Here is a 23018-nt window from a genome sequence, read left to right as displayed (position 1 = left end):
TTTAGCCTGACTTCCACTTCTCCACTTCTTTTTCCCAAACTTTTCTCCTGCAGCTTTAGATGCTTTGTCTCCTGGTCTCATCCTAACTCAGTGGCTGCTCCTTCTTGGTTTACTTTGCTCACTCTCTCTTCTATTCTTTCTTCTCTCTAAATGTTGACTTCTCTTCTCTCCTCCTTGAGTGATCCTACTCCTGGCCCCAAGAACTATCAGTCTCTATGCTCTGGCTTCCCTCTCAGACCAGGCTCTGCGGCTGGATGGCCCACGGGCACACCTCCTGTGTGCTGGTCTCGGCTACTGACAACCAATGTTGTGGCTGGACTGGCCCTTGTGGTTTTTATTATGAATTCAAGATGGCCTCAGCAATAGCCATCAGGGGACTTTGAAGGGAGAAAAGGTTTATTACTCACAAGTCCTAGAAATTACATGCCACACCTGAGGCCACATAGTTAGCAGAGAGAGAGAAGAGGGGATCACCTTGGGTTCTGCTTTTATTGGGATCCAGGTTGGGGCCTAGAGTGTCACAGGATCACTATTTATTGGTGAATTTAAAATGAAAGAGCTGGAATTGAAAGCATCCAAAGAGTAAAATCAAACAGCCCCAAATGCCCAGTTACCAAGATCTGATCTCTAAAACAGAGGAGCCTCAGGAGGAGATGGGGCCTTGACCTCGCTCTTTTTATCTATCCATGTGCCTGGCAATGTGTTTATATTTGAAATGGATGTTTGCTTGAAGTGGATACCTCTGCAATCAAAGCTTAAGTCAAGCACTGACATTGCAAAAAAGAGAAACCAGCTCTCAGGGCTTATACTACACCCCCTAACCCAACTCACAGTCTTCCATCTGCACCTACAGCATCTATGTTCCAACACAAAGAGTGAAAGACCTTATCATTCATTTACCCAAACTCTCCATGCCAGAATCTTGAGTATCACCCTGAATACCTCTCTCCCTCTCCCCTGACAAATTACCCATCAGGCACAAAGTTCTGTTAATTGGCAAGGCAGCCTAGGGAGTGGTCAAGTGCAGAGATACTAGGGCCAAAGGTCCGGGTTAAAATTCTGACCCTGCCACTTTCAGTAGCGTAACTTTGTACAAGTAACTTAACCTGTCTGGGTTTCAGTTTCCTAATCTGTAAAGTAGGGATGATAATAGCACCTATACCTCACAGAATTATAATGAAGTTTACATGAGTTACTATTCATAAAGATGGACACGGTACATACTGCACAAGCCTTTATTGACTAAAACAGATTTCTATCTTCTAAGTATCTCTTGAATTGGTCTCAAGCCACCAATGTTTTCCACTGTCTTCCTGCCCTGGCCGAATGGGTCTTCCTGCATCCACCCTTGCCCTCCTCCAATCCCTCTACATACCCAAGCCAAGGTCACCTTTCAAAATGCAACCACTTAACATTCTTCAATGACTTCTACTGCACAGCCACACACATTAACAGGATTGACAAGGCTTGCGTGATCTGACCCCCATTCACCTGTTACACCTCATTTTCAACACTGAACTCCCTGACCTCGCACATTTCCAAAACTAGACTAGGGAATTGCTTCTTTATAATCTGTAACAGCTGAATAATCAAAACTATCCTTTCAATGACAAGAAGTAGAAATTGACAGGGGTGCCTGGGTGGCTTAGTTGGTTAAGCACCTGACTTTCGCTTAGGTCATGATCTCGCGGTTCGTGGGTTCGAGCCCCGCGCCGGGCTGTGTGCTGACTGCCAGCTCAGAGCCTGGAGCCTGTTTCAGTCTGTGACTCCCTCTCTCTCTGACCCTCCCCTGCTCATGCTGTCCCTCTCTCTCTCTCTCTCCTAGAAATAAAAAAAAAAAAGTAGAAATTGACAATGAAACCCAGTTTATGCCAGGCTACATTCTTGGCTCTCTGGGCACCTTCTGTGCCCAACTGTTTTCTGACTCCTTCATTTAGAAAAGATTCATATTTTTATTTGTAAATAAATTTGTAAATAAAGGCTGGGCAGTGTGGGACACCCAAAGATAAATCATACCTACCCTGGCTTGTTCTGGGCCAGGCTCTCTTCTAAGTACTTTACCTAAATTAACTAATTTCCTGTGAGGTTGGTACTATTATGAGTAAGTTATTTTGCCCAAGGTATTACAACTAATAAATCAAAGAGCCAACCAAGGAAACTTGGGTGGCTGAACGTCTGACTTCAGCTCAGGTCACGATCTCATGGTTGGTGAGTTCGAGCTCCTCATCTGCCTGGCTGCTGCCACCACCCACCTCTTACTCCTCCCTCGCTGGCACTCTCTATCTCAAAAATAAATAAAACAAGCAAAACAAAACAAGAGCCAGCTTGATTCTAGAGTCTTGCTAAGGCTAATGAGGTTGAGTGTTAATAAAGAACTTGCTAGATTTCAGAGGCAGAAACAATCTCATTTAATCAGTGGAAGTCCAAAAAAATTCATAATAAAAAAACTCACCATTTACAATGTGGTTTAACCAAATTATTTCCTTTTACTAGATGAGACAAAATAGTCATGGTAAATGGCACAAGGCCTAGAGTCAGGTGATACCAATATTAATTTCCCAGACTTGTCAGAGTAGGTGTTCTTGACCTCTTTTTTGTGCCTCAGTGTTCTCTTTGTAAAAGGGGTGTAATATAATTAATGTATCATCTCATGCCATTGTGAGGATTAAATGAGATAATATTGCCCTTAAAGTGCTTAGCGCCGTGCCTGGAATGTCACAAGAGCTAAAAAAAAAATAAAAATTAAATGACGTAAAAAGATGCTGGCTTATTTTATTGTTCTATTTTATTGGGCACAGATGATGTATCAAACTTTTTCAGGGCCTGTTAAGCCTCACAACGGCTCTCTGAAGATTTTGTGCTCAGTGTCCTGCTATTAGCGCATGCTCACCAGGTGCCAGGGATTGTTCTAACATACTCGCTAACTCAATCCTCACAACAATCCCTGGAACTGTGTCTACATATTATAACCCCCATTGTACAGGGGGAGGAAACGGCCAGCATGGGGAGCAACCGGTCAGTATGCTTCCAGGGTCTGTATTCTTAACCATGGTGCCTTTCAACAACCGGTGAGGAAACGGGTTCAGAAAGTAAAAAGAGATTCCCACGCCTGAGAAGCTCTCCGTTCCTTTCAAACGCACGGGTTATAATCGTGTCCAGCAGATGGCGCCTCAGAGCATAGCAATATGCGAGACAGGCGTGAACGGTCAAAACCACCATGCCCACAATGCTGTGCGGGCATTGGGGGCTCCCTCCTCCTCCAGTTTAGCTGTCCGAGGTACTGCCTATGTTCTCTGCAGGCGGAAAGTGTGTATCTGAACCACTCAGGTCCTTCCCCTATCTTCAGATGGCGAGTTAAAACGTTTTTTTCTTTCATATTACTCTTCTTGCTTTACGAGTTGGAGAGTAGAAGGGCTGAAACAATGCGGCTTTTTGTTGGCTTCACCTGACGCGAGGACCCTTGACCTCTGACCCAGAATGGCGGCGCCCAAAGCCGTCTCTCTTGCCGTTGCCCTGAGGTGAACTAAGGCCGGGAATCCCGCGTCATGTCCAAGCTGAACCGGGCCACTCGGGCCCTCCGGAAGCCCGAGGCCGGTGGCGTGATCCGGGCCATCGTGCGGGCAGGCCAGGCCATGTCCGGGCCCCCACTAGGCCCCATCCTGGGTCAGGTGCAGCGGTGGCTGGAACGCGGAGCGGGAGGCGCCGTGGGGTGGGAGCTGGTACCCGGGCGGAGGGTGCGGGCTCCGGAGCCAGGGAGGCCGCGGTGAAAACGCGGCTCTGCTACCCGCACGTTTTATATCTTTGCGTTCGTTACGTGGGCTCTTCGAGGCGCCGCTTCCTCCGTCCTTCGTCGCCGGCTGCTGTAGGGGTAGAGGGTTGATGCGTACAGATCATCTGGCGCGGAAAGTGTTAGTTGAATCTGGGCAGCAAAAACAGGATGGGAACGTAACGAAGTGAAGACGAGGGAGGAAACGGACAGAACCTCCTGCGTGGTGGGAAGCCGCCCCTTCCTCCCCACACTAACGCCAATGCCTCCCTCCCAGAGAGGCGTTTCCATCAACCAGTTCTGCAAAGAGTTCAACGAGAAGACAAAGGACATCAAAGAAGGCATTCCTTTGCCCACCAAGATATATGTGAAGGTGCACAGTCGGGACTCTGAGCCTGTTTGGTTTTAAGTTTTATTTTGATACCAGTTAGTCAACATACCGTGTTACACTAGTTTCGGGTGTGCAAAATAGTGATTCAGCAACCCCCTACATCACCTGGTGCTCATTGCGACCAGTGCTGGCCTTACTCCCCATCACCTCTCGACCCTGTTTATTTTTCTTCCCCGTTATTCTCCCTAATTCCTGGGGCTGGTCACTTGGGGTTCCTACTCTGCCCCTAACTTTGGGTCGTCTCTTCCTGTCTGAGTCCCGCTTTCCCCATTTACACACTGGAGACCAGACCGTATCTTTTCTGAGCCTGTCCTTCCTGTTGTAGTTCCTCCTTTGCCTCTCCATTTCACTGGGGCTCCTAGAGCAGAGTCGGGCCTGGATTAGAAGTGACAAAGCTGCCACAGATTTATTTTCCCTGTGGTTTTGTGGTCTGTTAGATGGACACCATCAGAAGGTGAATCAAGGGAGGTGGGGGACAGAAGTTAGAAGTTCTCTGGACCCGGGGCAGCAGGAGTTAGGGGAGGCAGGAGGGAGATTCTCATATATATGTTCTTCCATTAAGCCTGACAGGACATTTGAGATCAAGATTGGACAACCCACTGTCTCCTACTTCCTGAAAGCAGCTGCTGGGATTGAGAAGGGGGCCCGGCAGACAGGTAAGGGTCAGTGTGGCTTCCCGGGGGCCTGGGGCCTCTGGCCTCTGGAAGGAAGCAGGGGCACCTTAAGGGCTACTTGTTTCTTCCTCTCAGGGAAGGAGGTGGCAGGCCTGGTGACCTTGAAGCATGTGTATGAGATCGCCCGAGTTAAAGCTCAGGACGACGCCTTCGCCCTTCAGGATGTGCCCCTGTCCTCTGTTGTTCGCTCCATCATTGGCTCTGCCCGTTCCCTGGGCATTCGTGTGGTGAAGGAGTGCGTATTCTGGGAAGGTGCAACGGGAGGGGAGGGCTTGGAAGATTCTTGACTCTGGGGCAAAGCCGAGAGGGCCCATTACAGTGGGATGGTCAGCTTCTGAGTCAAGGACCTTAGACTTCTTAGAAGCGGGAAGCCTTATTCATCCATTTGGAAGATGAATATTAAATACCTGTTGTGTGTTAGACATCATTCTGGACATTGCATACAACTAGGAACGAGACAGCCATGCCTGCCCCCGCTCCTAAGGAGGTCACAGTTCAGAGCTGGAGGCAGAAGCATAAAGGGAACGTTAGGCTGCCGGAAGGTCATTGTTGTTGACAAAAGTAACTACAGGGGTCTTGAGAACAGAGAGTAGAGCTCCTGATTTTGCCTGGAGTGTCAATGAGGACTTCATAGAGGAGGGGACATCTAAGCAGAGACTTGGAAACAGAGGTCAAGGACTGGGGCAAGTCTTCCAAGCAGTGGGAAGATCCCTGTAAAGGACAGAAGGTGAAAAAGTGAAGTAAAGAAGTGCAGTGCAATCTGGTACATGGGGCTAGAAGCCAGGTGGAGAACAGTAAGAGAGGTGAGGCCAGCGGACCAGTCGGGAAGCCCGAAGGCTGTTTATAGCTGTCTCTAGTTCAGACCTGATCCAGAGGCCAACGGGGGTCCCCCTCCTAGAGCTTGGGGATGACCTCAGGAATAGTTTCTTGGAGTGAGGTGCTGAAAGGGAGGGCATCTGGCTTAGACAACAGCAGGGGCAGCACTTGGTCCTTTACGGGCCTCTTGCTGACTTTGCGTCCCTTGCTGAGGCTGATGGTTGTTTCGCAAGAGAAGTGAGGTGAAGCATGAGACAGAGGTAGACTTGACTTTTCTCAAGTCTTTTAAAAGACTTTTCTCTNAGCAGGGGCAGCACTTGGTCCTTTACGGGCCTCTTGCTGACTTTGCGTCCCTTGCTGAGGCTGATGGTTGTTTCGCAAGAGAAGTGAGGTGAAGCATGAGACAGAGGTAGACTTGACTTTTCTCAAATCTTTACTTGTGCTAGGAGTACAGAGATGAGTCAGTCTGACTCCTGGTTGCATGGAAACACGTGCGCACAGCCTGATGACTTTGTACAAAGTGTTCGAGGGCACAGAGGAAGGGGCAGTTCATCCGGACTGGGGGTTGGCTGAGACCTCAAAGGACCAGTGGGGCTTGAAGAAGGGAATGAAAGGCGGAGGTGGGGGTGGGAGTGGGGTGGCAAAGGCATGGCGGCTGGGGAGTCCAGGAAGGGAGAAAGTGTTTGGAGACGGTGACATGGGCCCTGGTAAGCCCCCAACGGTGACTGGACACTCACCATCTGTTTTTCCACACCTGCAGCCTCAGTTCAGAAGAGCTGGCAGCTTTCCAGAAGGAGCGAGCCGCATTCCTGGCTGCCCAGAAAGAGGCAGATTTGGCAGCCCAGGCAGAAGCTGCCAAGAAGTGACCCCTGTCCCTTGCCCTCCAGGATTTTGAAGGGAACAGCTGGACTGGAGGCCAGTTGGAAAAGCTGTGCCAAAGGGGAGGAAGGGAGGTGACACCAATCTGATTGTTATTTCCCTGACTTTAACTTATATATTTTTATATGTATGATAGTATCAAGGGATCAAGCCTAAATAAACGTCTTTTGTCACCCACTCTCAGTTTCTGTCTTGGGACCCCAGGGGAAAGGGTAAGGAAGGAGGGTCTTCATACAGCTCCTCAGGCTGCGGAATCCAGTGCTCGCTCAGCCAAGCAGAGCTCCTCGCCCAGGTTTTGAATTGGCGGCAAAGGTAGGGGTGAGAGGTCCAGCCTTCCGATTCGAAATCTGTGTTTTCCTCCTCCTCAGGGGGAAGAGAACAGGTGGGGGCCGTGGGGGCCAAGGCTTAGGTGTACAGAAGCAGCAGAGGTAGCTTGCGGCTCCACCAGAAATCTCTGCTCACCTTGGCGACTTCCCACCTCAACAGAAGTAGCCTGCTGTGGGGACTCGGCGCCAAGCAGTTACTGCACACAGCACCCTGGGTCCCAGGCGCTACTTCAGGCCCCTCCCCTGAGCTGACCCCTGTCCTGGGTGAGCTACTGTGGAGTTGACGGCTGCAGACCTGCAGAAGAAGCAAACCATAGCTTCAGTAGGTGCCTGCACAAGTTGGGAAGCCGCTGGCCTTGGGTTTTTCTCACTATCCAGAACATCGAGGATTCTTGCCCTCTCAACGAGAGGAGTCAGGGCAGAAATGGGGTTCACATTTACTGAGCATGTTAGGTGCTAGGCACTTCCATCTACAATGAGCTTTGGAAAGTGTAAAAAAATACAAGAACTGAAAACCTCATGTAATCCCACCACCCAGATGAGACTCCTGCCAGTATTTTGGTGTTTTATCTTTTCTACTGTTTCTTTGTGTGTGTATTTATATATAAGACTATTTAAGGGGTGCCTGGGTGGCTCAGTCAGTTGGGCATCCGACTTCGGCTCAGGTCATGATGTCACGTCTCGTGGGTTCGAGCCCTGTGTCGGGCTCTGTGCTGACAGCTCAGAGCCTGGATCCTGTTTCAGACTTTGTGTTTCTCTCTGAACCTCCCCCCTGTGTCTCTCGCTCTTTCAGAAATAAATAAAACATTTTTAAAAATTAAAAAAAAAAAAGACATTAAGAAAACAAATTGGAGAGGCACCTGGGTGGCTCAGTCAATTGTGTCCAACTCTTGATTTCGGCTCAGGTCATGATCTCGTGGTTTGTGACATCAAGCCCTGCATCGGGCTCTTTGCTGATGGCACAAAGCCTGCTTGAGATTCTCTCTCCCTGCCCCTTCTCCACTCTCTCTCACTCAAAAGAGAGAGAGAGAGAAAGAAAGGAAGAGAGAAAGAAAGAACATTTTCTGTTATTATCTTCCTCAAATGATTTTAATGACTTCCTAATATTTTGTTGTATGAGTGAGCCATAACTTATTTTACCAAGTCCTTAAATGTTGGAAATTTTTTTTTTTAATTTTTTTTTTTAAATATTTTATTTATTTCTAGGAGAGAGAGAGAGAGAGACAGCGTGAGCAGGGGAGGGTCAGAGAGAGAGGGAGTCACAGACTGAAACAGGCTCCAGGCTCTGAGCTGGCAGTCAGCACAGAGCCCGACGCGGGGCTCGAACCCACGAACCGCGAGATCATGACCTAAGCGAAAGTCGGACGCTTAACCGACTAAGCCACCCAGGCGCCCCTAAATGTTGGAAATTTTATTAACATTAAAAATATGTATACAGGGGTGCCTAGGTGGCTCCGTCAGTTAAGCACCTGACTCTTGATTTCAGCTCAGGTCATGATCTCAGTTTATGAGATTGAGCCCTGCATCAGGCTCCGTGCTGACAGTATGGACCCTGCTTGGGATTCTCTCTCCTCTCTCTGCCTCTCCCCTGCTCATGTGCCTCCTCTCTCTCTCTCAAAATAAAAAAGATGTATACATGCATCTCTTATGCATGCATACACGCATCACTTATACAAGTGATGAACATCACTTGGATAACAGTTTTGAGTGGCTTATGTATCAGGCCCTGGTTTTTTGGCACTCTTAGAACTGAGGACACAAAAGTAAATGTGACAGTTCCTCCCTTCAGAGATGGCATTTAACAATAATTACACAGAAAAAATTAGTTACTATGACAAAGGAGAGGTATGACAGGCATGGAGCACAGCCAAGCCTGGGGATTCAGTGAGGAGTTCTCAGGGGAAGTGATTTTAAACCAAAGGGGTTGGGGCACCCGGGTGGCTCAGTCGGTTGAGCCTACAACTTCAGCTCAGGTCATGATCTTGTGGTTCGTGAGTTTGAGCCCCTCATCGGGCTCTGCACTGACAGCGGAGGCTGTTTCGGGTTCTGTGTCTCCCTCTTTCTCTCTCTCTCTGCCTTCCCTCCCTTGCTCATGCACTCTTCTATCTCTCAGAAATAAGTAAGCATTAAAGCAAAGGGGTTGAAGGCAAGACCTGAAGAATGACTGAGACAGCTGGGGGTGAGTTCTGCATGGGGTCTCAGGCAGAGCTGTGTCCATTATCTATCACTGCGTAATGATATTTTCGCACACCTAGTGGCTTAAAACACCTTTGTCTCAATCTCTAAGCATGGCTTAGTCTGGTTCTCTGCTTCAGGGTCTCACAAAACTGCAATTGAAGGGCTGCCTGGGGGCTGTGGTCTCATCTGCGGCCCAACTGGGGACGAATCCACTTCTGAAGTCATGTGGTTGGTGGCAGTATTTAGTTCTTTCTGGGCAGTAGGACTGAAAGCCCCTGTTGTTGGGGAGAGGACACTCTCAGTTCCTTGCTATGTGGGCCTTCCCACCACAGCCAGGGAGGGAGAATGTCTCCTCACGGGGGGAGCATTAGTCTTATATAATGTAGTCACAGCCGCATCCTCATGTACGTCCTGTCACCTTTGCCGTATTTTGTTGGTTAGAAGCAAGTCACAGCTCCCACCTATACTCAAGGAGAAGAAATTATACAAAGACGTGAATACCAGGAGCTGGGGATCCTGGGCCACCTTAGGGTCTGTCTGCCACAAGAACCAACAGCATGTGCACAGTGGGACTGTGGTAGAGTGATGCTCTCAATATTTCTGCTCTGCCTCTCACGCTGGGCACCGCACTAGGCTGCCTTTTGAAATTAAATGAGGCTATCTGATTTGCTTTGGCCAGTGAAACGTGAGCAGAAGTGATGTGGACAGAATTATTTACTAGACCGTGAGACTCCGCAATGCTGTTTTCCCCTGCCGCAGCAAGCAGAAGCCCGTGTGGATGTGGAGATACAGGCTGAGACACCCTGGGGGCAGCTGCACTGAAGCTTTGCCTGTGCCCACAGCAGTCTTTGTGCGAGCAAGAAATGGACCTTGTTCATTTAAACAAAGTTGCGCTTTGTCACAGCAGCAAGCCTTAGCCCAACCTGACGGTTTGGGGATAAGCTTGTCATGTTGGAAAAGTGGAATGAAACCCAGTGTGGCCCATTTCTGGTTATTTCCCTCAGGGTAAAGTCTTAGAAGGGAGGTGGTGGAGTTGCTCTTCATTTTTAATTTCTTTAAGAATCACATGATATAAGTGCCTTTATCTCCATTTTGTAGATGAAGAAAATGAAGCTTGGGTGTCAAGTGCTTGCCTGGGATCACACACGGCCCCTTACTTCACATGAGGAAATAAAAACCATCATATGGAAAACTCCCACAACTTTGACCAAATCTACAAACCTACCATCCTTCACTTCTTCCTGTCTGTAAGAATGCAGTCTTTTTGTCTCATCAGAGACAAATCCCTTCACCTCTGCTGATGGCCCTCTCTCTCGCTTCCTATACCACCACCCTCTCTCTCGCTAGTTTCTCCCAGATGCAGTAAGATAGAATGGTTCAGGCTGTACAGGAGCTCCATGCTCCTTAGCTGTGTGGTCTGGGGCAAGTTACTTAACTACTCTGTACCTTAGACTCATCTATAAGACAGAGAAAATAGTGCTTACGTGAACAGATTGTTGTAAAGATTAATTAATGTGAATTAAATTAATTTATTAATTAAATATTAAATAAATTAAATTAAATAATGTGAATTAATGCACAGAAAGCATTCAGAACAATAACAAGCATATTGCAAGGCTTCAATAAATGGTAGCTGTTATTATTCCCATATTGTTTTCCGGAGGAAACATGCATATTCCAGGATTATTTAAAAAAAACAACAACAGCCTACTTCTCTGGCTTCACATCTCCCTGTAGCCACTGCCCCATTTCTGTTTTTCACTGTAAAACTATAAGAATTGTCCAAAAATAGTGTCTATGGCTGCTATTAAATATGCCAACATAATGGGGCTCCTGGGTGGCTTAGTCGGTTAAGCGTCCGACTTTCGCTTAGGTCATGATCTCGCGGTTCGTGGGTTCGAGCCCCGCGTCGGGCTCTGTGCTGACTGCCAGCTCGGAGCCTGGAGCCTGTTTCAGTCTGTGACTCCCTCTCTCTCTGACCCTCCCCTGCTCACGCTGTCTCTCTCTCTCTCTCCTAGAAATAAATAAAACCTTAAAATTAAATAAAAAATATGTCAACATCAATCTCTCTTTTGGTTAGCATTGGTATTACTCTTTTTTCCATCATTTCAACTTTTTTTTATCCTTCGGTTTTAGATGTTCTGGTAACAGCACTAGTTGGTGTGGTAGCCACCTTCCGAAACTGTCTCCAAAGATTCCCACCTCTTAGTAGTTAGCCCCCACCCACATTGTCCCAGGGGTGGCCTTTGTCACCAATAGACTATGGCAGAAGTGGTGTTATGTCACTTCCAAGATTCAGTTATAAAAGACCCTACATCTCCCATCTCGGATGATTTTTCTCATCTGTGGTCACACCATCCCGCTCCCCTGCTCTCCCTGGTCCTTGCAACCACTAATTTGTTCTCCACCTCTGTAACACGGAGGTCTTTGTTCTCATTTCTAGAATGCTATGTAAGTGGATTCATGCAGTATGTGTCCTTTTCAGATTGCTTTTTTTTTTTTTGTCACTTAGCATAATACCTTTAAGATTCGTCCAGGTTGTGTGTACCAGTAGGTCATTCTTTTTTATTGCTGAGTAGTGTCCCAAGGTGTGGATGTACCACAGTCTGTTGATCATTCACTCGTTAAAGGGTGTTTTGTTGTTTCCACGTTTTTGCTATCACAAGTAAAACTGTTATGATCATTCCTGAAAGACAGAATTTTCACTCCTTTGAACAAATGACCAAGGGTACAATTGCTAGGTGGTCTAGTGTGTTTGGTTTTGTGAGAAACTGCAAAGTTTTGGGACACCTGGGTGGCTCAGTTGGTTGAGCATCTGGCTCTTGATTTCAGCTCAGGTCACGATCTCCTGGCGGTCAGATTGAGCCCTCCATGCTCAGCCTGGAGCCCGCTTGAGAATCTCACCCTGTCTCTCTGCTCCTCCCCACTTGCACATGCTCTTTCTCTCAAAAGGAAGGGAGGGAGGGAGAGAGGAAAAGAGTTAGGAAGGAAGGGAAGGAAGGAAAGGAAGGGAAGGAAGGAAGGAAGGAAGGAAGGAAGGAAGGAAGGAAGGAAAAGAAAAAGAAACTGCAAAATTTCTTTCCAGAGTAGTTGTATCCTTACATTCCAACCAGCGATAAGTGAGTGATCTTGTTTCTCTGCATTCCTACCAGCGCTTAATATTACCGTCATTATTGTTCTTATTTAGTTGTTCTGACAGGTGGTTAGTGATCTCTCACTGTGGTCTTAATTCATGTTTTCCTAATGGTTAATATTTTTAATTTTTTCATGTGTTTGTTTACTATACATATATGTTCTATGGTAAAATGTCTTTTCATGTCATTTTTTAAAAATTTTCTAATGGATTGCTTGTTTTTTTATTGTGTGTCTCAAGAGTTGTAGATAGGAGTCCTTTATCGGACACGTGGTTTACAAATATTGTCTCCCACTGGTAGCTTGTCTTTTTATCCTCTGAACAAGATCCTTCACAGAACAAACACTTTTAATTTCAACAAAGTTCACCTTAACATTTTTTCCTCTTATGGATCATAATTTTGGTGTCATGACTAAGAACTCTTCACCAAGCCCCTGGTACCTAAGATTTTCTTTTATGTTTTCTTCTACCAGTTTTATATTTTATGTGTTGTATTTACATTGCTTTGTTTCATTTTGTTGAGCTCTCTGTCCACACCATAAAAGCTTTATTTACTACAGGCCATGTCGTCTTAAACCATATCCAGAGTATAATTATGTTTCACATTTAAGTCTGTGACCCATTCTGAGTTAATTTTTGTATAAGATGGGAGGCTTTGCTTAGGGTTCTTCCTCTCCTCTCTCCCCGCCCCCAAGGATGCCTAATTTGTACCATTTGTGGAGAAGATTATTCTTCCTCCACTGAATTGCTTTTGCAATTTGAAAGGCCTATTTTTCTTCAACCCTGAAAGACTGGGGGAGTTCCATTCTGCCCCTGAGAGGATTTGAGCTTAGCATTCCTCCCCATGTGGGTTTGAAATCTTGTATGTGTCTTGATGGGTTGAGATCATGAGGATTCTACCCTTTAGTACCAGGAGACTATGGGGGAATTCTCTTTGCCTTTTAGCTTTCATCTCAGTCTAGTAACTACTCCTTGGGGGGAAAGGCCATTTTGGGCCACATCCAACTTCCAATCCATTATACCAGACCCTCATGGCCACCCCAAAAGCACTTCCCATGGATTCCCTTTGACTGGACTAAGCCAATCAGCCTGCACCCAGAACAGAAAGATTTCTCTGGGGAAGAAGATGATGTGCTCATCAGCTCACACATGAGGGGCTCTTTTCTCTCTGAAATTTTAGTTCATCTACTTCTTCTTGTTTCTATGTTCAAGAAGGAGGGCTTAAACATGTAATCGTATCATGCTCTTCCCCTGCTCAAGTCTACTCAGTGGATTCCTAATGCACATGAAATCAAGTCTAAGTTTCTTAATACAGTTAAAAGGCCCTGAGTAATCTTTTCCCCTCATTTTGTTGACCTTGATCCAGTCACACCGATTTCCTTGCTATTCCTAAAGAAAAGAAAAAAAGATTTTATTTTCAAGCAATCTCTACACTCAATGTGGGGCTTGAACTCACAACTCCGAGATCAAGAATTGGGCGCTCCATAATTCCTTCAGCTTTCACCTAGCACTTCAGCCACTGTATCATACTTTCCTTAAAGGTGTATAAAGTATTATTTTATTGTGAAGTAAAAGTATAAAAACTAAAGACGTTCACAATTCAAAACCTAATTCCATAGCTGCTGCATTCTATGACTAATGTTAACCAGATACCATCTCTACTATTGGTTAAGCTATTTCAATGTAACTATTAATTCTTAATCAGTAATTGTTCACTTATTTTCAAACTGCAAAAAACCCAGAGAATAGTTTCATTTCAATGTAGTTTTCACTGATGTGTAACATCAATATGATTCCCTTTTTACTGTTAAATTAAAAATAATGGAAGTTCTAATGAGGACTTAATATGAGCAACTTTTATCATATCATAAATATTTTTTTGATTAAAAAAAAAGAGAATTGAGCGCTCCATGGACTGAGCCAGCCAGGCACTCCAATATTATCTCCATATAAAGTTTTTCTGACACCCCACTCAAAGTTAGAAGACTCTAAACTAGAGCTCTGGCTCTTTGCCACAGCATCCTGGTTCTTTCCCTTACTGTACATACTGTATACTCTTTTTAGGCTGCTTACTTACTTTTTGTGTGTCTCCCGCAACTAGAATATGAGCTCTGTGAGCCCAGGGACCTTGTCTGTCTTGTGCACTCCTGAATCCCCAAAAAACAAAACAGCTCCTGGCACATACAGGTATTGTAAATATTTATCACATGGAAAAATGAAGCACTTGAATGCAGTCTTTATGACCCTAAAACTTGAACCCCTTCTTCTACATCCTGCTCCCAGGGAAGAGTTAGTAGTGGTGGGAAGGGAACTGACTCAGAGTTGAGCAGTGACTCTGGTAGTGCAATTGGGCAACTTCTTTCCTGTCTCCCAGCCTCAGTTTATCCATTTGTTCTCAGCTATGGTGCTCTGAGCCACAGGGACTTTGCCATGTAGAGAAACAGAAGCAGATCTTTCTCTGTCCAGCAGGTGGGGCAATTCGCTTTCCTATTTTTTTGTTTTCTCTGCGCAGGACGTGCCTGTCTCGATCTCTGGGTCTGAGTGATCTCTGGTACCTCCTCATCAAAATGCAGTCTACTATCACCCACCACCACCAGAAACCACCCCGTGAAGTGCTTCTTTTTTGTCACACATTTAAATTTCTTAGATTCTCATTTATTTGGTTTAACTTTTTAAGAAACTTTTCATTTCAGTTTTAATTTAGGTTTATAGAAATATTAAGCAGACTCCATGCCTATTATTTCCCGTTATTAACATCTTACACTTATTGGTACACTTGTCACAATTAATGAGGCTATACGGATACATCATTATTAACTAAGGTCTATACTTTATTCAGATTTCTCTTTTTTTTAAACCTCTGTCCCTTTTCTGTTCCAGGAGCCTATCCAGACTATCACTGCATATTTCGTTGTCATTTTTCTTAGGCTCCTTTCAGCTGTTTACAGCTTCTCAGACTTTTCTTTCCTTTTTGATGACAACCAGGGAGGCTTTTAGATGGGTTCCAGTGTGTCTTGAGCTTATATGTTCACTGAAGATTCGAAGCTGAGAGCTACAACCATTTGCCTTCTGGGGAACTCAGGAACAAGTTTTTGTGGTAGAATTTGATAACTTTCTACTCAGATCCTTGGGCCAATCTTCAGATATGGTTCCTCTCAAGCAAATATTTCTGGTGTGTCTGCTACGTGCTCAGCCCCGTGCCGAGCCAGCAGGGGAGTTGAGCTAAGACAGGGTCCCCCCGGGGCTTACGGTTCACTTTGTCTGTCCTGGTTGGAGAACAGATGGACAGGAAGGCAGAGGGCAAGGCTTTATCCCTGTTTCATCCAAGGACCCATCCAAGGTGGAAAAAGGGTAACAGGTCCCTGGAATGTCTTCCTCCTTGAGGGACCCTCTCAAGGGCATGGCCCTGGAGCTGGAGGATTTCGAATGAGACAGAATTTAGGCGATTCTCAGTGTCATGATCTCAGCTACTGGAGCCCAGTCCCATATTTCACTGGGGGAAGATTGGAGTTTCCTTCCTCTCCTTGAGAAAGAAACTTCTCTGAGACTTGGTGGCCACCAGAGCCTTCTAATTCATTCAAATAACTTAAGTCTGTTGTGTGCTCCTCAGCTTAGAAAGACCCAATCAGATTTTAGCAGCATCTTTGAGGGGGGTTCCCCTTTTTTTTCAGTCCTATTTTACCTGTGAAGAAACCGGGGCTCATGTCTGACGTGGCAAATAGTGGTTGGACATGGATTTGAATCCAGGTCTTTCTGTCTCCCAATTTTCACTCTCCTGCCTCCCACCAAGTTCTTCTATTGACCCAGTCAGTTTTATTCTGCTCAGAAGCTGAGGATCTGCTCTAGCTTGCAGACCTGGAGAAGGAGAAGAGGCACCTATTCCAGCCCAAGCCTGACTTTCTCAGGTCATCTGGGATGGGACAATCACTATATCATATAGTGATTCCCTGTCTTTGGGAAGAGAGAGAGAAGAGCCCAGAACTCAGATGTAGATGATGTGGGTATGTTGTCCACCCATGCCTCCCGCCAACTAACTATAGGAGCAAATCACTTTTTACCTGAGGTCATCAGTTTCTTCATCTGTGAAATGGTGCTAAAATGCCTGTCTAGAGGCTTTATTGTAGTGAACAGGGGATTTAAAAGTGTCCGCTGAAGCCCCATGCAGAGATTACGCAGATGGTCATCATTTCCAGTTAGAAGACCCAGGGCCCCAAAGGGAAGTCGCTAAAGGAAGAGACTCATGTCTGAAATTTCAAACCCATGTCCAGGAAAATGCCAAGCTGAATCCCCCACCCATCCCCAGGCCCTTCTGCTCCCTCTCACATTGTGAGCACTGCAAGCCTAGAGCAGGGAGACTCCAATACCCTCTAATATTTTATGCCAAAGCATCTTGAAGGCAAGTGTTTCAGCCCCAAACTCTTTAGCTTCTAGCACAGAGTGGGCCACACACTGTATGCCCATGTTGAGTGAAGGAACGAATGAGCGTGTAAGTGACTGAAGAAACACCAGGGCTTCCAACAGATCCAGGCTTTATCTCCTGACCCCCAGACTCCCCTTCTCAGATCCCCACCCTTCCCCTTCCACAGCAGTACATGACACCAGTGGTACCAAAAAGGCAAACTGGACTTTATTATAAAGTTGGCTACAAAGTCACCGCAGCACCACGAAGTGGCCACCTGGGCAGGCCCAGGCAGTCTGGCAGCCGGGTGAGTCCCGCACCAGGTACACGCACTCGTGCAAGCACACGTGTGACAGCGGCAGGTCTGCCTTCCTCCATCGGAAAGGAACGTAGCGTCTCTTCGCGCCCCCCACCCCAGGCGCGGGGCGCAAAAGTCACAAGAAGGGCCGCCAGGGCGGCAGAGTCCATCGGAATTGAAATCCCGTTACTGGTGTGTAGAGAATTCTACGTGGGTGTCAAGAGCCCCTCGGGGCACAGGCTGGCCCAGGTGGGCGCTGCCTTTCCCCCACCAAGGCCCAGGGGTGGCTTGGCCCCCAGGAGTGGAGAACTGGCCCAGGCCCATGGGGTAGTGTGGGGAGTGGGGAAGTGAGACTCCCCCATTCTCCGCTTGAAAATCCCATTCAAGGAAACTCACTACGAGTGAATACAGATTGAAATGGAAACTGAGAGTGCTTGAAGTCTCTAAATTTTAAAAAGAAGCTCCCCTCCCTTGCCCTCCCACCTCCCCCCCCCCAAATCCTGCAGGGCCTAGGGAATCAGATATATCCCCCTCTGGCCCCCAGAATCCCCCCAACTGTCCCGGGGGGGTGGAGAGCGGCTCCACGTCTTGATGACAATATGCCATACTTGACGACGTTAAGTCACAGACTTATTCAAAACGTTGGTTCCCCTCCACTTCCATCTGCAGAGAGAGAGAGAGAGAGAGAGAGAGGGAGATGACAGTCAGTAAGGCCATTAGGAAAGATAGGTTGAGGATGTGGTGCACTGTTAGCACATAGTATGGGCTTCAAATATGTTGGTCCAATGACTGAGTGATCACCAGAGGCTCAGCAAGATAAGGAAGCAATTTGGGTGCGTGGAGTGAAACTATAACTGTAGTTTTGGAAAGGATGGAGTCATGAGCAGGGAGCCTCCAATGAGCCAGGGACTAAGTTTCACTTTCTCCCTTTCCCAAACTTCTACAAACCCTTGCTCTGTATTCTCTTTAAGGGGTAAGAATACTGAGATAGAACTCTAATCCCTCTCCCATCAATTTGTTATCTGACCTTAGGCCAAGTTTCTTCCTTTAACTCTGGGACCTTGGTTTTCTTCATCTGTAAAATGGGTGGTGATAGCTGATCTAGGCCCCTCACAGAATTAAGAATCACAAACCATTACCAAGGATCCTCTTGCATTTTATACTGCACCTGTGACCCCTGCCTTCTAGGCCTACTTGTCCAGAACATCTATGCTAAATTTTTCACTAGTTCTTAGCCTCACTGCTACCCTGGGCAGCAGGTGTTGTTATCCTGTTAATAAAATTCAGGCACAAAAAGGGGAATTTACTCATCTAATTTCACTAGCATCTCATTGGCAGGACAGGGACTTGAGTTTCTGAACATTTTGGTTGGACTTGCCTTCATGGAAGCTGTCTTGAACTTGGCTCTGGAGTTGATGCAACTCATCAGTAAACCCATCGTAGGGGAATGCTGAGACACCTGTCTCAAAGGCGGTTTCATATGTGGCCAGGTCCTCCAGGAAGCTGTGGTCTTCTGGGGACAGGTTGTTGCAAGGCGATGAGGCCCCTCCTGGGACCGCTGCCTCAGGATCCCCTGAACTCCATTCCCCATTGGGGTCTGGGGTAGAGAGATCCATGAATATGTCTTCCACGGGCGTCTCTTCCAGGAATATGTTATCAGGGTCAGCCAGGAAATCCAGCTCCTGGCATTTCCAGGGTTTCAGGTCCAGGCTGAGCACAGGGGGACCAGCCCCCGGCAGAGACAGGTTGGAGTCCAGGGGCTCCAGACCTCCAAGTGGCTCCAGCCCGCCCGTGCCAGCCTCAGCTGAGAAGGGCCTGTCCATGCCCTGAGCCAACTGGCTGATCTGCTGGATGAGGCGGTCTATCTCATTCTGCTCCTTCTCAGAGTAGTGGAAGAAACTCTGTTTGACTGGAGAGGCCTCGGGTGTAAGCAGGCCTTCGGGCACTAGAGGGACGTCCACAGAGAGGGGGCCCCGCAGCTGGGCTAGGGCCAGGAGCGTGCAGTCCCCATTACCAGGGCTGCTAGGACTTGGGGGCAACTTCTCATAGAGAAAACTGCATCCCTCCTGGGTGAAGTAAGTCTTGGTGGGATTGGGGCTCAGTTGTTCTGGGAAGGTTTGGCTGGGGCTGTTGAGGTGTGCTTGGAATGCGGTGCTGGGAGGAGTCAGCTGTTCATGGGCAGGACTGCCCAGAGGCTCTGGGAAGGTGGCAGTGCTGGGAAGCAGCTGGTCTGGGAAGGCAGAGGTGCAGGGAGTCAGTTGATCTTCATAGCTTCTGGCTGAGCTTTCGGTCAGCTGGCCTTGAAGTGGGCTCATCAGCGGATCTGGGAAGGTTGCACTGCTCGGCGTCAGTTGATCAGAAAAGGTGGCAGTGCTTGGAGTCAGCTGTTCTTGGAGAGAGCTGGTTGGAGTGGACAAGTGGGTCTGGAAGGGCTCGTGGAGGCTGAAGAGGAAGGCACAGCCTCCTGGCTGGTGGGGTGTGTAGGGTGGAGTACACACAAGATCCTTGCTCAGGTCTGCTTGAAGAGAAGGCTCAGGGCCAGATGGGAATGCCAGGTAACTAAAGCCCAACTCTTTTTGGGTTTGAGGAAGCTCTTCTGATGTTGAGGCAGCACCCAGCTCTGGAGCACTAGGGAAACTGGTGCTTCTGGGAGCCCCCAAGGCTGGGGGGAAAAGTGGGTTGGTGCTGGAGCACTGCTCTTGGGAAAGGATGCTCTCAGGGAACGAGGGCAGCATGGTTGGGGTGCCCAGAACATAGGCTGCCTGGGTGTTTTCAGAGTTCAGCTGCTGGCGGAGGCTCCAGGCTTCTGTATCACTGGAGAGGAGAGAAGAGGTAGATGGTAAGGGTCTGGTGGTCTTTCCCAGAGAAGTTCCTGAGTTTTAACTCCTCCATGCCCACCTCAGTTGCCGTCTAAGCCCCTGACTTGCAACTCACCTGATTGGGTAGTTATTAGCAGTAATGGGGCCCTCTGGACCTTCTGAGTATAACAGGCAATAAATCCATGCCCAGCCTCCAGGCTTGGCCTGCAGTCTCACCACCATCTCTGCCTGAATATCTCCACTCTCAGCCACTGAAGGAAAAGAAGAGATGCAGAGTTAGGATATACAGCAGGTGACACCACCTAAACTCCCCTCTTATTGACCTTTCCACTGAATGGGGGTATCCATGACATCTCCATTTCTGACTACCCTCACCTGCACCACTCAGCTCCCCACATTGACCTCACCACTTGGAGTCCCCCAGTCCTGATTCTATTCTCACTTTGACTCCTCACCCTAATGTTCACTCTATAATATCCAAAATTGTTGCCCTCTATTATCTCCCCAGCATCAGTCTTGACCACAGGCCTTCTTGGTTGGGTCTCCCATGACCTTTCCCAGCACCCTGTCTTGTCCCCAGCCTCTCTGGACACTCACACAGGCGGTAGTGTTGAGCAGAAGCGTGGGCCAGGTCCTCAGGGTGCAGCAGTCCATACCATGATTTACAGAGCAGTTCACTGCGCTCAAAGCCCAGGTAGATTAGGACACTGGGAAGGTGGAAAGGGTGTGGTCAGCTTTCTGTTTTCCCTGCTTTATACCCAGGCATCTCACTCCCTCCCAGATGCTCTGCCCCCTTTCACCCCATCCTCCCTGGTCCTGACTCCAGAATCTAGGGTCCCCTCATCTCTGGCTTGCTTTCCTCCTGGAGTCTGAATGCTCTGGGCTTACCTCTCGGAGATGTCCAGTAGGGCCAGGTCCTTAGCATGACGGCTCTGGAACATGGCCAGAAAGAGTGAGGCAGGGCCAGGGCCAGGGCCAGGGCGAGGTCTTGGCTCCAGTGGAGCACAGAAAGCCGTGAAAACAGGGTTTCCTGCCCAGTAGGCTCCAGGTGGATGAGCGTGGAATCGGCCTCGAATAAGCACCAGTTTGTTGCCTGCACTCTGGCGCCTGAGGGACTTGGAAGTGTTGAATCGACAGCGGAAGAGGCGATCTAGTTAAATGAAGAGAAAAGCTGATAAGAGGGTGGATTGTTGAGAGAAATAGCAGGTGGGGAGGAGCAGGGAAGCAGGAAGGAGGTTTGATTAAGAGAGGGAGAGAGGAGTTCTTACCGGTGTCCAGGGCAGAAGGCAGGGTGAGTTGCTGGCGCACAGTTAGGTGGTCAGCTGGGTCAATGATGTCGTAGATACTGTCACCCTGGGCAACCAGGTCCACCTGGAGAAAGGTGAAGAAGAAATGAAATGACATTTAGTGAAGGCAGCAGCAAGAGTAAATCCTTAGCACATAGCATCTGGCAGTATATAACCTCTCAAGCCTCAGTAATTCTCAGATTCTCAAAAATGGAAAGCTCATTGTGTCCCATTATGTGCCCTAGCCCAAGCTAAGAGGACTCTTAGGACTCACCATGGAGTGTCCCAGATGTTCGCTCACACTCTCAGACAGATACAGTAGCTTCCCCTCAGCTGTGAACACAAGTAGAAATCCAGGTAGTGCCGCCACTATGTCTTCAAGCTCTTGAGATGAGAGAAGCCCTGTGGGGCCCGCCAGAGGCGTGCCTGCAGGATGAGAAGATACAGTGGGTCAGGAGTAAAACTGGGAAGCAAAGCAAAAGTAAGGAAGGCAGGGACTGAGTTGCAGAAAATCCAGAGGAATTTCTCATAAGTCTGCCTCTGTACACACCTGTTGACCCACTGCGCACAGCTCTTGCCCAGGGAACCTGTTGCTGGATCTCCCTAGCCAGCGAGCCCTTTGACTTCTACGTCGGGCTGGGTCTTTTTGGCTCTGAATTTCAGACCCTCGGACAGCGCTCAAAAGCCAACCGGTAGTTCAGCACCGCGGGCAGCGCCTCTCAACCCGGTGGTGCTGTCAGCACCGCGGACAGCGCTTCAAAGGCTGCCGAAGAGCCCGTTCAACATAGGGAACAGTGGCCGCGGTTGCCCAGGTTTGGGTGACTCCATCCCTGCAACTTCCCGGGCTTCCCTCCCCGGGTTCCTGGAGTGCCTCTACGCTGTGGACACTGGGGCCATTCTGTCCTGGATCTCTTCTTCCCATAAGTCAGGCACCAGGGACACTATCCAGGCTCTTACCCTCATCCAGAATTAGGGTGAGGTCTGAACAGCGCTCAGGAGGAAAAGTAGGAAGACCTGAGTTCCCTAAGTCCCTTCCCTCCCCAGCTTGCCGCCACGCTGTCCTAGACATGCATCAGTCCCCGCGGGTTCCTTCAGCTCCACTGTCCCCGGTGCCCGCCAGCTCCGGTCTCTGGCAGCCCCAGTTTGCTCACCTCCAGCGAAGAAGACGCCTTTGCGAGTGTAGATGCAAGCAAGACTCATAATGTGCAGGTAGGACAGCCGGACCTTATCCGCTTCAGCCAGAGGCAGGAGCTCCTTGAGGTTCCGGATCTCAGCGTTGATCTGGTCGCGGCGCGCCTTGGAGGCGCCCTTGGTGGAGCGGTACATGACTAGCGGCTGCAGGGCTCCAGCTCGGGTGCTCCGAACACCTGCGTTCCCGTCCCGACGCACCGGTGGCTTCCTCCTCGCTTCCCCGGCTCTCGCTCAGGCTCTCTCTCTCTCTCTCTCCTCTCCTGGGCTCCGCTCGGCTGCGCTGCCCCCCTCGACTGCCTCGTCCCGCCTTATATAGCTCCTGCTAGGCGTGGGGGGCTCGCTTTAGAGAAAGGGGGGGCGGTAAAGCAGGAGGCTGGGCTAAGCAAGCTGCAGCGGGAGCCACTGGCTGGGGAGGGGGGAGCGCTCCTCCTCCCTCCCGGGCTCCCGACGTCATCCCATGACGTAGAATGAGAGCGNTCGGCTGGGAGCAGCTGAGCCAAGAAGCGGGCGCTGCGTTAGGAAGGCCTGAAAGAGGGTGCAGGGACCCAGGGGTCCGAATGTGCTCAGCTGAGGGAAGGGACAGGGCAAAGGTTAAGGCGGCCTGACGCCCCTGGCAGGAGAGTCTGTAGAGCGGAGGGAGGGGTTGGTTCCAACATCGATTTTTCTAAGGAGATAAGGAAATGGGGGAGGGGGAGGGTAGCCTACAAATTGTTGCTTGCTATTTGCCAGGCAAAGGTCATGTTCACATTGGGGGGCGGGGGGAGAAAGACCCTCCTTGGCCTCTGAAGGATAGGTCGCAGCTGGGGCTTCTCTCTAGGGATTACTCAATCTGGGATTCCCTTAGTCACTTTCAAAAAACTCT

General features: G+C 48.6%; 2 protein-coding genes across 4 annotated transcripts; one reads left to right on the top strand and one right to left on the bottom strand.

Annotated features, from left to right (window-relative positions):
• The first annotated feature begins 3459 nt into the window (after window positions 1-3459).
• On the top strand, window positions 3460-6703 carry MRPL11 (mitochondrial ribosomal protein L11). Of its 3 annotated transcripts, none has more exons than XM_077771425.1 (5): window positions 3460-3668; window positions 4044-4139; window positions 4720-4813; window positions 4907-5083; window positions 6408-6703. In XM_077771425.1, the coding sequence occupies exons 1-5, from the start codon at window positions 3546-3548 to the stop codon at window positions 6602-6604; spliced, it is 687 nt and encodes a 228-aa protein (XP_077627551.1). In that variant the 5' UTR covers window positions 3460-3545; the 3' UTR covers window positions 6605-6703. The 3 variants fall into 3 exon arrangements, with proteins under 3 accessions (XP_077627551.1, XP_077627550.1, XP_077627549.1); XM_077771423.1 differs by having other exon boundaries at window positions 3462-3668; window positions 4907-5066; XM_077771424.1 differs by lacking the exon at window positions 4044-4139 and having other exon boundaries at window positions 3461-3668; window positions 4907-5066.
• A 10745-nt stretch (window positions 6704-17448) lies between these two features.
• Window positions 17449-22291, bottom strand: NPAS4 (neuronal PAS domain protein 4). Its single transcript, XM_077771433.1, has 8 exons — window positions 22117-22291; window positions 21240-21391; window positions 20948-21050; window positions 20568-20829; window positions 20277-20386; window positions 19795-19930; window positions 18239-19674; window positions 17449-17523 (listed from the first exon to the last, which is right to left on the bottom strand). The coding sequence occupies exons 1-8, from the start codon at window positions 22289-22291 to the stop codon at window positions 17495-17497; spliced, it is 2403 nt and encodes an 800-aa protein (XP_077627559.1). The 3' UTR covers window positions 17449-17494.
• Between the last annotated feature and the right edge of the window lie 727 nt (window positions 22292-23018).

This window comes from Crocuta crocuta, unplaced genomic scaffold (genome assembly GCF_008692635.1).
Source record: "Crocuta crocuta isolate KB4526 unplaced genomic scaffold, BGI_CrCroc_1.0 scaffold647, whole genome shotgun sequence".
NCBI lineage: Eukaryota > Metazoa > Chordata > Mammalia > Carnivora > Hyaenidae > Crocuta > Crocuta crocuta.
The sequence above is the reverse complement of the archived record's forward strand: the minus strand, read 5'-3'. Positions and strand labels throughout refer to the sequence as shown.

What these genes read in the sequence shown, in the direction of transcription:
- MRPL11 (XM_077771425.1), top strand. Translation starts at nt 3,546, where the DNA reads ATGTCCAAGCTGAACCGGGCCACTCGGGCCCTCCGGAAGCCCGAGGCC. An exon ending in TAGGCCCCATCCTGGGTCAG is followed by an intron (nt 3,669 to 4,043) that starts GTGCAGCGGTGG and finishes CCTCCCTCCCAG; the next exon opens with AGAGGCGTTTCCATCAACCA. An exon ending in GAAGGGGGCCCGGCAGACAG is followed by an intron (nt 4,814 to 4,906) that starts GTAAGGGTCAGT and finishes TCTTCCTCTCAG; the next exon opens with GGAAGGAGGTGGCAGGCCTG.
- NPAS4 (XM_077771433.1), bottom strand. Translation starts at nt 22,291, where the DNA reads ATGTACCGCTCCACCAAGGGCGCCTCCAAGGCGCGCCGCGACCAGATC. An exon ending in GCCTTCTGCCCTGGACACCG is followed by an intron (nt 20,830 to 20,947) that starts GTAAGAACTCCT and finishes TCATTTAACTAG; the next exon opens with ATCGCCTCTTCCGCTGTCGA. An exon ending in GCTAATAACTACCCAATCAG is followed by an intron (nt 19,675 to 19,794) that starts GTGAGTTGCAAG and finishes TCTCCTCTCCAG; the next exon opens with TGATACAGAAGCCTGGAGCC.